Source organism: Poromitra crassiceps (genome assembly GCF_964638095.1).
Source record: "Poromitra crassiceps genome assembly, chromosome: 10".
In the NCBI taxonomy this organism is placed as follows: Eukaryota; Metazoa; Chordata; class Actinopteri; order Beryciformes; family Melamphaidae; genus Poromitra; species Poromitra crassiceps.
Window position 1 is genome coordinate 49,759,184 of NC_139631.1, and position 13,073 is coordinate 49,772,256.

Sequence of the window (13,073 nt, forward strand, 5' to 3'; positions counted from 1 at the left end):
CTCCTTCAAACTCCTCCCCCCGTGGGCGTGTCTGGTGGCTTTCAGCCTGCGTTTGTCACAAGCGAGTGCTCTGCTGCTGCGAGTTTGAGCAGCCTCCCTCCCTGGCAGCGAGTGTGGATAGGGCTCACTCGTCTCTTGGGTTTGAGAGCCCCGATGAAGCCCCGTGCGACTCTAGGCTTTATGCTGCCCACCCAGTCCATTTCTGGAACCCCCCACCGCCGTGCGCCCGTGCGCAGCAGCGCGAAAGCGTCCCCGCCTACAGTATGAGAATGAGGCTCGTTCGTTTCTGGGTTTTCGGAATGCGTGCGATTCTGGCCTTTCTGCGGGCGTTTCAAAGTGTGTTTCACCCATAATCTATTATGCAAATTTGCAATCCCCCACGCCAGCACCGCTCTCCGCTCTCAGTGTGCTGCTGCTGGCGCGGCCGCTCTCGGGCGAGTCTGGTGACTGATGACTGTAAAATCGCCAAGCCATTTCCTTGAGAATGGCTTCGTCCCGCGGCTGCTTTTGGTTGACTTTCTCTCTGTCGGGAGAGCACCGTCGCCACCTAGCTGGTCGGTAAAATAGATTATACACATTCAATACTTCCAATATCTCCATAGGAGACGCGGGGGGCATTGATCCACGTAGCACCGTCAAAAATTTATTTTTTATTTTTTGACGACTCAACTCGTCATTGGCAGTGAACGGTTGGATTGTGTTTGACGACTCAACTCGTCATTGGCAGTGAACGTGTTAAGAGCCAACAGGTTTTTTTTACTTCCTGAAAAGTTGTTGTTTTGGAGATTCGAGGTCCTGGAACGACAGCGACGATATATTGTATATTGCATATTTTACGTATTGTATTGTTTCTTGCTTCTTTCTAGCAATATGTTGATACTGCTGTTTTTGCTCTGCACCTTACCTACGGGAATTTGTGTAACTTTTTATTGTTTAATTAGTTGTTGCTGTCATTGATGCTACTGCTGCTGTAATGCCAGAATTCCCCTACGGGGATGAATAAAGTACTCTATCTATCTATCTATCATACGGCCCGGGGCCCAGAACCAAAGGGTCCAATCCGGCCCACAGGATGAGTTTGCAAAGTGTAAAATAAAAATCTGAGAAGTCCTTCAATCCAATGTGATGCACTTTTGAAGGCTGTTACACACCAAGAGTGATGCGAATATACAGCACAAAATTGCGATGCGAATTTTGACCCATCTGTCAATCACAGCAACAGATGTGTACACGTCAGAAGTGAATTTCTGAAAAATCAACCTTGGTAACGTACACCGCAATAACACTCAGCGAAACTTCGCCGTTGGTATGCACAGTTGCATTGACTGATATAGGTTTGAAAAACATTATTGATGTGCAAATTAATTGCACTGCAAAAACGCTTCCGCCCGCTGTGTAAGGACCTTAAGAGGTACTGGGTTTCAGGAGCAGCAAGTTAAATATTCAGTAGCCTATTCATGCTTTGTGTATTCATCACTAAATGGCCAACTATTTCCAGTAGACGATAGAGAATTCCACATTTGCCATCAATTGTAATGCACAGTTACAGGCAGTAAAATGTACCTGTAATATTCACACTAAAAGAAACAGGGACATTTTGAGATTTTGTCATTAATATTGATTTTCTCTGTCTGGCACACTTGAGACCAAATTGGGTCACATGTGGCCCGTGTTTGACACCCCTGAGTGAATCAGTTGAGAATTCGGACACTAGTACAAAATGGCCACTATTTCTGACCAGTTTCGAAAAGGGCTAATGATTCACTACCTACACATACCACACATAGCCTGCAGTTTGTTTTAGTGGCAGATGATCAAAACACACTGCAGGCATGTTCAAGAGCCAGCGTTACTAAGCAACAACAGGCTTGTCTGTGATTGGTCAGCCTTACTCTCCGGGGCCTCCGCAGTAACAGTAACACTGCTGCTGATTGGTCCGGTGCTGCGAGTCCCAGTCCAGAGCCTCAGGGTCGTAGGTCAACACCTGCTTCACGGCTGCCAGGGCTTTAGCTATAGGACCTTTCTTTAGAGCGCCCCCTTTCTGCAGGAGAGAGAGTGACAGGCAAACAGACAGACACAGAGAGAGAGAAGCCAGAGGAGTTAAGCAACTTTATTGGGCCACAGCCAGTCAATATCACGATATATATATCTGGGAGCTAGCCCCACACTCCTCAGCATGTTTTCTGCTATATTTTTTCACCACTATGATTTCCTCCTATACCTTCTCATAGGGTTAGGGTTATGCCATCTCAAGGTATAGGGACCATGTTCAACTTGGGGCCGTTTGGTCTCAGGGGCCCCAAAAAAAACTTGGGACACAATTTTTGTAAATGCAAATAATAAGGTAATGCAATGGCATAAATAGTCATGCAAGCAGGAAGTCAAGTCAAGTTGATTTGTATAGCACATTTCATACACAGAATAATATAACAAAATAATAATAAAAATCTTGAATCTTGAATCAGCATTTCATTTATGGTCATCTCTACCCACACTTAAGTATGGAACACGAGTTTATGACATTTTTTGTAATTATTTTTTGGTGTGTGTACAAACAATAGAGGTCGACCGATTATTCGGCAGGCCGATTAATTGCCGTCAATTATTGGCATTTTTAATTAATCGGCATCAGCTGCTGCCTGCGCTCACAAATCCGATTTATTATTATTATTATTATTATTATTATTGTATTATTATTATTATTTAGTGGGGGATTCCTATCTGGGTTTATATCTGGAGGAAACGAACATGAAAATTCCACACACAAAGGCCGGTTTACAAGAGTGTTTGGGGGAGACGCTTAATGCAGTCTTGAGTGTGGCTGGCTGCTATGTCACCCCTCCCTCGCTGCACAGCTGCGGTCGGTGAAACGGTAAGACTCACATTCATAGCTTTCAAAGCTCAATATACAGTATACTTTCACTCACTCTTATATGTTTTGTTTGTAACGTTGTGATTGTGGGGTGATGCATACTGCATTATGGTGTTGATGAATGATAGGCTATAATATAACGCAGACGCAAGCCAGTTCAATTTCTCCTCTTGTCGCAAGAGAGAAGTCAATCCAACGTTATTCACAGCAGGTTGCATTTGCTAATGTGGACTAGAGATTCAACAAGGGGGTTACCTTAACACGCGTCTGAAAGCTAGCGTTAACGCTATCAACTTGTCAACAGTGTTTTGCTGAAGGAACTAACGTTAGCTTCCTAGCTAGCATACCATAGCCTAAATAGCTCCCTGTGTGTGTGTGTGTGTGTGTGTGTGTGTGTGTGTGTGTGTGTGTGTGTGCGTGCGTGTGTACAGTGTTTACTGTTTAATGAGAGAGTGTGTAGCGTAGCGGTCTTCCTATCCACCTTATTTCTAGCTGCCTTGTTGTTGACCTTGTTCCCACAATTGTTTTTTACAGTGGGGCATTCAAAAATAAGGTGGATACGGTGTACCCAAGCCTGTCAAAGTTGTTAATGTGATGAAAGTTTTGAGCTCTTGTGCAACCTGCTGTAAATTGACTTGTCGCTTGAGACGGAAGAGAGATTGAACTGGCTGGAGATTGAACGACGTTATGTTATTATTCTTATCAAGCCGAGCGTTTCGCAGTACATGCATCCCCCCTGCAATCATAACGTTACAGATATTAAAGGTATGAGTTAATGAGAATATATTGAGCTAGGAATGTGAGTCTTAGGCGGCGTTCACACACAACGCGCTTTTTTCAGTAAGAACGCTATGGAAATCATGTTGAGAGCGCTTCCATTGTGCACAAAACACAGCTGCAGTCGCGTGCAGTACAGTTTAGGACACAACGATCACACAGCCAGCTGGTTTCGTCTGTTTGATGGTGTTGACTGTGAACCAGAGGAGGTTTTTCCAGTGAGGCATAGGAGGATGGTCCTCCTCTATTACATTGGGGATTTTATATAAAAAAAAATATTATCATTTTTAATTTTAACACATTCACTGCCAGCCGTTTTTTTTTACTGTAGGTAGCTTCTGCCAAGGTTTTTTTTTTAGGATTCTGGCTCATCTTTCAACAGCCGAGGATTATTTTCTGCTAAGATTTTGTGAACACAAAATATCTCAAAAGAACTACCGTAAATTCCGGACTATAAGCCGCGGCTTTTTTCCCGTTTTTTGCCCCCTGCGGCTTAAATAACGGTGCGTCTTATCTATGGATTTTTCCAGCAAACGGCCACTCGGGAACCTCCAAAATCTATGGATGTTGGTATGAGGCAGAACGAGAGCAAGACAGACATTATGAGAGCGAGACCCTGATTGGATGATGTTGCAAAAAATGTGCCTCGCGACCTGATTGGAGCACTGTGCCACTACTCTCTCTCAGCCACTACGGTAAAACACCCTCCCTCCTCCCTCTCTCCGGGGGGAAAAAGGCAGCGATTGAGCTTGAAAGACAGTCTGAATGAAATTGAATGTAACATTCCCAATTCTATGTATTACATTCTAAAAAACTAACAGCAACATTTTGGAAGGCTAAGCCACACAACTAGCTCGTTGTAATCTAACATCATGCTTCAAAAGATGGAGAACTGGCTGTGTTACGACGATGGCGGCGATTGAGCCTGAAAGCCATGTCTGAGACAGTAGCGAGACAGGAACAACAACAGCAGCAGCAGCAAAGGATCATGCACAAACCCGAGACGAAAGGGACTGTCCGTCAGGGCGCGGACGACTGTGTCAGCAACTCCCTCCCGACTACCAGGAGAAAATTACAAACTTCGGCGAATTCACACAAAGAAAGATCAAGGAATATTCCATCGGACCGGAGCAGATCATAAATATGGATGAAGTGCCTTTGACGTTCGACCTGCCTCTCACTAGGACTGTTAACTCATTCAGGGCCAGTTTAGGACTGCCAATATTTAGCACAGGCCAAAGATTTTCATAATTGTTGGTCATCTTTCAAGACCCACAGTAAATTATCTATTAGCACCAGAGTGATTTGCAATACCTCAAAATGAAGATGTACGTCTCTGGGTTCACCAGGAAAAAAAAAGTTAGCTTTTAGCATGTTCTGTACTCTACTTATATCCATTTATATACACCCTGTTTTCACCCAAAATGTCTCTCTCTCAGATGACAAACAGGAGCAAATGCAATTTCTGTAAAATATACATTCTCAAGCAGAACTCGCTCTCAATTCTTTTATTTTGAACTGTATTGACATCAGACATGTAAATACTATTCGTTATGACACAAATGAAAATAAATAAATATATATATATATATATATATACACATGAAGTGCTTTTTTTTTTACATTCAACAATACTGCAGTGTGAGTGAGTGTGCAGACAGACACACAGACAGACAGACAGAGAGACAGACAGACAGACACACCGACAGACAGACAGACAGACAGACAGACAGACAGACAGACAGACAGACAGACAGACAGACACACACACACACACACACACACACAGACACACACACACACGATCCCCCTTCGTTGCGTGATTTCTAACCCCACATAGGATAAGCAATAACCACGCCCTGTGGCGCCGGGATTGGCCAGGAGCAACAGTGGAGCAGAGACACTACACTGGAGGGCACGCAGTCCAGCGATTTCATGAAGCTCTTGAGAACGGGCAGCGGGCTTCTGCCTGCGTGCCTAGCTGTTCGTGTGCTGCTCGTCCATGTCTCCCCCTGTCATATTCTTCCTGCTATCGTTGCCGTTTTCCCCTCGGCTATTCAACACGTCCTCACCGCCCTCTGATCACTGCTGATCGATCATTTCCTCATTCCTCCGATGATCAAACGCATCTGTGGATTACTTTCTCCGGTTTTCTCCGGCTGGCACACAGGAAGGCTGGCACACAGAAAAGCGACCAGCTCCTGCAGCGCGCGAGGGGCGTTTCAATTGGGTTTCTCCTGTCTGCACAAGGCAAGCTCCTTATCCATTTTCTGATATTCCTCCTGCTCAATTTCAAAACAACAGCTGCGGTATGTGTTTGTTCACGTGTTGTCTTAGATGATAGGGACCTGATACCATGTGACAGGCTGGGGAAGTGTTTTAACTACGCCCTGCAGTAATAAAAACAAAAACACGTCAAACACGTCATTGGCCCTCTGGGCTATTCCTGATAAGACGTCAAAGACGTCATTGGCCCTGAATGAGTTAACAAGAAAGGTGAATCGTCCATCACGTTGAGAACCACAGGTCACGAGAGAACGAATTTCACTTGTGTTCTTGGCTGCACAGCAGCTCCCGCCGATGGTGATTTTTAAGCATCTCACAATGTGTGATTTTGTCTGGGGATTAGTGACCTGACTTTTGTTTTGTTGAAATGTTAATAAATGGGAGCTTCCCCAAACAGCCATCTCTTTCCCGACAATCCCCTCTGTGCACGAAGCCTTACATATGGTAATTAAACATCAAAACACCCGCGGCTTATAGACCGGTGCGGCTTATAGAAGAAAAAAATAGTCACCTTTGAAGGTGCGTCTTATAGACCGGTGCGCCTTATAGTCCGGAATTTACGGTAATAGAATGTGTGCTTTCTCTGTCTAAAAGAGTTAGTTTGTAGAGTTAGTAGTTATGTAGGCATTAGCACTTGAATACAGCATGGTTTCAGCGTCTGAAAATTTAAGCTGAGAAAAATGCCTTTTTGTGAAATTCGATAGAACAGTCACTTTAACCATTCATTTTTGGCATCAGTAAGACGTCAGACATCTAAACAATAGTTTTGAACAGTAATTTCCTCCATAACAGCAGGAAACCCCCCTCTCCTTCAAACTCCTCCCTCCATGTGTGTTCTCCTCCTGCCTCCCTGGCTCTGCAGCAGGCGTGTCACAAGCGAGTTGCTGCTGCTGCTGCTGCCTGTCTGCTGGCGGCCGCTCTTTGGGCGAGTCTGGTGGGCTCGCTCGTTTCTTGGGGTTTCGGTTGAGAGCTTTGATGAAGCTTTTGCGATTCTGGTCTTATTTATGCTGCGTGTTTCAAAGTGTGTTCCACCCGTAATCTATTATGCAAATTTGCAATCCGCCACCGCCAGCTCTTTGCGCGAAAGCGAAAGCGTTTTCGCCAATCCATTTTCATGAGAATGGCTTCCTCACGCAGCTGTTTTTGCTTAGCTTTCTCTCGTCTGGAGAGCACTGTCGCCACTTAGTGGGTCGGTAAAATAGATTATACACATTCAATACCTCCCATATTTTAATATGAGATGTAAAAGGCGTTGATCGACGTCCCACCGTCAAAAAAAAAAAAAAAAAATTTAAGACGAGATATCTCGTCATTGGCAGTCAACCGTGTTTTTTTTAAGACGAGATATCTCGTCAACGGCAGTGAACGTGTTAATTTTTTATATTTTTCATTTTTCATTTTTTTAAAAATAATAAAATATCAATCAAATGTGTTTTTTCTTATGTGCAGACGCTCATTTTTTCATTCATTATATTCTTATATGCTTAAAATGCTTCAACAACAGTGACCTGAACTGATGGAAAGGAGAGCTCCATGCAGACGAGTCACTCTGGCCCTGGTCCCAGCATGGGGTAGGCAGATAAAAAAACATTCGCCCTGTGGGCGTTTATTTACTTGGTAATTTATCTAATGAAAAAATATGATTGGTTGAAAAACACTTGCAATTCACAGAGAACACGTGAGAGTGATGTGTTTTCCAGCCAATCAGATTGAGCTGGAAGGGAGCACGCCCTTAGCCTGGTGAAACCGGGGGCCCATTCCAATACCCATACTTCCATACTATTTAGTAGGCAAAAAAAGAATTAGTATGTCCCAATACATAGTATGTCAGATGCAGTATGCCAAGAGTACCAGGATGTTGTACTACATCAGCTCCTATTTCGGAGTATGGATCGATGCATGCTGCGCCAGCCAATCTTCCCCACAATCATTTGCACAGCGGAAGTTACGTCTTCTTCTTCTTCTAATGTTTTATGGCGGTTGGCAAACAACTTTTTGTGCATTACCGCAACCTACTGGAGTTACGTCGCACTGACTGAGCTGCGTGTATAATCCACGCCCACCTCCATGACGCCGTGAACACGTCAATAACTATGATAAAAACACTGACAGAAATATGCACGTTATTATACTGTTAACAATGAGACTGCATGTAAGTATCATCACATCAGTTTATTAGAAACAACAACATACATTACAATATAACAGCAATTTGTTTATTTGATTGTTCCAATTTTGTAAATGCTTAGTCTGAATTTTTTGTATAATGTACTGTTTGTTATTGCCAGACTTTGTTTATTGAAAAAAAAAAAAAAAAAATCAAATGTGGCGCTGCGGACGTCGGCGGAGGTGAGCAAGAGGTCGGAGTTCAGGAAGCTCACGTGACGACAGATGTAGTGTGTCCCAATAGTATGCATTTTGCATGCATGCTACACACTACAATCCATACTTTGTGAGGGCAGCGGCAGTACATACTACAAGAAAGAAGTACAAGTATGGGTATTGGAAAGCAGCCCAGGTGAAATCTAATAGACCATTTTCACGGGGGCCATTTTGTGTCGAAAAGGCAGAATAAACACAGGTGCAAGCAAAACACTAATGAGGGTTTCCACATTCCAATCATGGAAGTTGGAAACCCTCATTAGTGTTTTGCTTGCACCTGTGTTTACCCTGCCTTTTTGACACAAAATGGCGCCCGTGAGAAGGGTCTATTGGTTGTTGGTTGGATAGATTGCTGACATTGATTGACATTGTATTGTCCACTGGTCTCTCACGCTGAATCAAGTAGGAAGTGAAATCCACTGCCTGTGATGACCATGATGAAATGGAGGAAATGAAGACCTGACAGGCTAATAGATAGATTTACAGACAGTAGCACCTATATTTTCCCCTTTCTCTTTTCCTATGTTTTATATTATCAAGCAGTAAGTTAGCTCACAAGCCAGACAGTCGTTGCGTTGTATTACGCAGAGTTTAGAGAGGGCAGCGTGGTACACACGGAGGCTCACAGAGGCTCAGAAGCAAACACTGGGATAATTTAACCTCATCGGCTGCACTCGCACCGGCTACAGACAGCATGGATATTCAAGTAAGTCAATTAAGTTCGAGTTATCCGGGTCTTCTACTAAATTCGGCGTCCACCAAGCAGTGCTACTTTTTCGTATTATATTGTTTTATGCTGAATAGCCCGCCATTTGGCGATCTTAAACTCGCACATTTTTTAACTGAATTTGGCAGCCGGAACAAACATGGAACGAAACATGCAATTTGCATGTTTCGTTCTGCATTTCGTTCCATGTTTTGTTCCGTGCTGCCAAATTCAATGGAATGAAACGAAACTTGTAGCCTATGTTGGATGTAGTGAAGTGTTTTTGATTGATTTGTTCATCCATCAAACCTTTTACTGACAGACTAACTGTAGCCTAAATATCTTACTTTATTTTGAGGTGCATTACATTGCTCAGCCAGAAATTATTCCCACTTCAACTCTCTTTCTCCTGGGTGCGCCTAACGTTAAAATGCACCAGATGACAATCCATCTTATTTGTCCTCAATCTGCATTGCAAATGTGTGAAAATTCACCTTCTTGCAACAGTTGTAGCCTAAGCTAGTGGTTTTCAAAGTGGGGTCCCCAGCAAAAAGGGGGGATTAATCTATGTTCACTATAATTCCATCCATAAGTAACGCAATCACAGAATGTATGACTATTTTGGTCATGGGTTTCATATAATGTCTGTGATAAAACATCTAAAAGCAAAACTCTTATCAGATGGGGGACCCTGGAACAAAATCTTATCTATATGGGGGTGCGTGGTGTAATTTGTGTGATTGAATTAAACTGAAATTAAGTTTGATGTTGCCTGCTGTAACAGTGTGGATCTATAAAGTGGTCTGTAGCCTAATGATTTCTATTGATCTTGTTTCCTTGGAGGAGACTGGTGCTGCTATTGAGATTACATTAGGGTATAGGAGTGACATATTTGGGACCCGTTTCTGGCCTACCTTGATGAGGTTACCCACCGCCCCGGTGGGTGACTTGCTCAGCTGGTTTGTCTTGGCCCCTTGTATAACCCATATGCTTTTATAAGCATGTAAGCACCCTTATATGGGTGGTAGCACCATATTATAATTGTCAATCAATAGTATGCTTTGCTTTGTTTTCCAGCTGTGTCTGAGCTTTTGTTTTGTTTGTATGTTAAAATCTGTCTTCAAACTGCAAAAGAGAAAGAAAAAAAAACGCCAATTTTTTTTTTAATTTTTCAATTCATTTTGCAATATGAGTGTGTTAATTTAAGCATACGTATCAGTAAGTGGCACGGGATTCTCAAAGCCTGTGTTGAGGGTCATACGAACAAAAATGCACTCTTGTTATGTTAAGTTAATTATTTACATTTTTACTTCAATGTAGAACAGTAATTTTTACACATGAGATTACTTTTAGCCTTTTAGTCATAACGATTATTGAAAGATATTCCATATTCCAGACTGAAATGTTATAACAGAAGTGGAGTATTGGCCAGAATGACATGAACATTTGGACACTTATTCAGCCGGTATCTTGCATGTTGCGTTCAGGTGCAATGTGTAAAAAAAAAAAAAAAAAAAAAACGATAACACGTGACTTTTGCGATGTGTTCATCGCGCATTTTCATATCGCGATGATGATGAAAATACGATTAATCGTGCAGCCCTACTGGCGATGATGTCATAGTCAAGTATGACATCATCTCTATCAGGTATGACATCATCTTCTCTATCGAGACCGACAACATCACAATGCCAGGCCTCCTGGACACGCCGCCATTGATGATGATGTCATACTTGATTATTATCACTGCCATCGGGATTGCCAGGGAGGGAGATGAGTTAAGGAGACATCACCGGTGATGTCATATCCGGTCTGGGTACAAGCTGTAAGTGGGACCAGTCCAATAGAGACAGTCTGCATGCCTGGGAACGCCCATACAGGCTCTAGGAACGCCCACAATAGACGCTGGGTTAGCCTGGGGGTGGGGTAAATGACGACATAAATATCTAAAGTAATATGTTTGGGATAACAGTTAATGGCTACCTTCGTTATAAAATGCAATTGCATCATATTTGTCTGTTCTCCTCCCGTTTTCCCAGTGCATGCTGGTGCTGTTGTAGAGAGAAGGCGAGTCCTAGCTCTCTACTTGTTGCTCCGCAGGCAACGAGCCCCTAGAAGCCGCTCCCCCTCTCCCACTGCTCTTTCTCTCTTTTCACACTTCCAAAGGGGCAATCAACAACGTAAATAAACATTATTTTACTTTGAAATTGGTTTTATTTGACAAATGTCCGGTTTCGGAGTTCCTGTCTGTGTTAGGATGACGTCATCATTCCTACTTTGACGTCGTCACCCCGACTATGATGTCATCGATCACTGATGATGTCATGGTTCATAAGTGTCTTTCATGCCTTTCGCTAGTGATGTCATAGCACAGGTGATGTCATGTCTCTGATGATGTCACAAACGGTATGATGTCATAGCACAGGTGGTGTCATGCTCGGATCTATAAAGGCCTGTTCCGGCAGGCTCTGGCGAGTGATTCATAATCTAAACTAGGATCATACCACCTGCAACCGTTCCCAAAACCTCGAACAGTGCAGCCCCAGCTTTCAAGCTACCAAGTTCCACAACACCCCAGCTTCTCCAGACCTACCAAGTTTCCCGTGGTCATCAACTACCCGCGATTAGATCCACACTTCTCACCCCGATCTTGACAGTATGAATCACTCAGAACTGGATCTAGCGGATACATCTCCGCCAATCAGGGAGGCCTTTCGAATGATAATTGAGCTCGCAAGAGCAACCCAGGCTCTGGCTCTCGAAGCCACTGATCGGCACGCCCAGCAGGAAAAAGCAATCCAGGCTCTGGCTTCCGAAGCCGCTGGTCGGCACGCCCTCTTGATTGGCCGGCTAGATCGTCTCGACGGACTGAATCCTCCTGAGGGTGTCACCCCGCAGCCTCTGCAAGACCTCGCACTTGAGTCAAGTCGCCTGATTGCCCACCAGGAAAAAGCAATCCAGGCTCTGGCTTTCGAAGCCACTGATCGGCACGCCCAGCAGGAAAAAACAATCCAGGCTCTGGCTTCCGAAGCCGCTGATCGACACGCCCTCTTGATTGGCCGGCTAGATCGTCTCGACGGGCTAGGCCCCCAGGGTGCCATTCCGCAGCCTTCTGCCCCTCCTGCCCCAGTTTCCGAGCGCGCCGCCGTTCCGGAGGTTTCCAGACCTGCCACTCCCCCGTCCGCAGCGGCCGTTGCTTCTAGCTCTGCCTCTCGGCCGCCTCCAGCTGCTAAGGGCATATTCTGGGGGGGAGTTCGCGTCATCCCAGAGCAGGGGCAGCCACATTCGAGTCCCAGCAGCCATCTGTACCGTGACCTGACCGGCAGGGTTCGCATCACACCAGAGGAGAGGCAGCGCCGTTTGGACACCCGGAGCTGCCTGTACTGTGGTCGAGCCGGGCATTACCTCTCCTCCTGCTCCCGGCGTCCAGTAAGTGGTCCCTCCGCTCGCCGGCCCGTGGTACTCTCAGTGGATCAAGACTCTACGTGTCCAGCCGAAAGATCTGTACGGTTGGGTAGCGCTCCCTGCAGGACCCAGGAGTGGCAGTGTGTCTCCAAGAGGGTTAACGAGTTGGAGAGGACTGTCGACCGTCTCATTGGGAAGCTCAATCGCTGCCTGCAGATCGGCTCCGTCCCCCCGCAGGGGGTCTCCGAGTCTGCTGGCCCTGAGGCACAACCTGAGGCACAACCTGTGGACCTGCCCCTCGCCGAGTCTGAACCTGTACCTGAGGCACAACCTGTGGACCTTCCCCTCGCCGAGTCTGAACCCGTACCCCAGCAGCAGCCAATTCCTGTCCTTGACCAACAACTCATGCTGGACCAACAACTCATGCTGGGAGGCTCCCGTAGTGTCGTCAGCCCTCGGTCAAGAGCAAGAAGAAATAAGAGGCGTTTAAAGGAGGAGACGGTGAGTGACCTCCACAAACTACAGGTCGGGAGGGCAGGCCTCGCTGTGTCAGATCCCCCTGCGGCTCTGCCTTCGGAGACGGCGGCATTTGACCCTTTTGATGGTCCCCAGCCTCCCATGTTTGGATCGTGCCCCGGGGGATGG

The 13,073-nt window shown here is 45.2% G+C and overlaps 1 protein-coding gene across 1 annotated transcript in view; it reads right to left on the reverse strand.

The window, feature by feature from the left end:
- Positions 1-13,073, reverse strand: part of phf19 (PHD finger protein 19) — a gene marked incomplete at its 5' end in the record, with an annotated part of 76,130 nt that overhangs the window by 27,612 nt on the left and 35,445 nt on the right. The window contains one exon of the mRNA XM_083644525.1: positions 1,893-2,041. Coding sequence (XP_083500651.1) covers positions 1,893-2,041 — 149 coding nt within the window. The remainder of the gene's footprint in view (positions 1-1,892; positions 2,042-13,073) is intronic.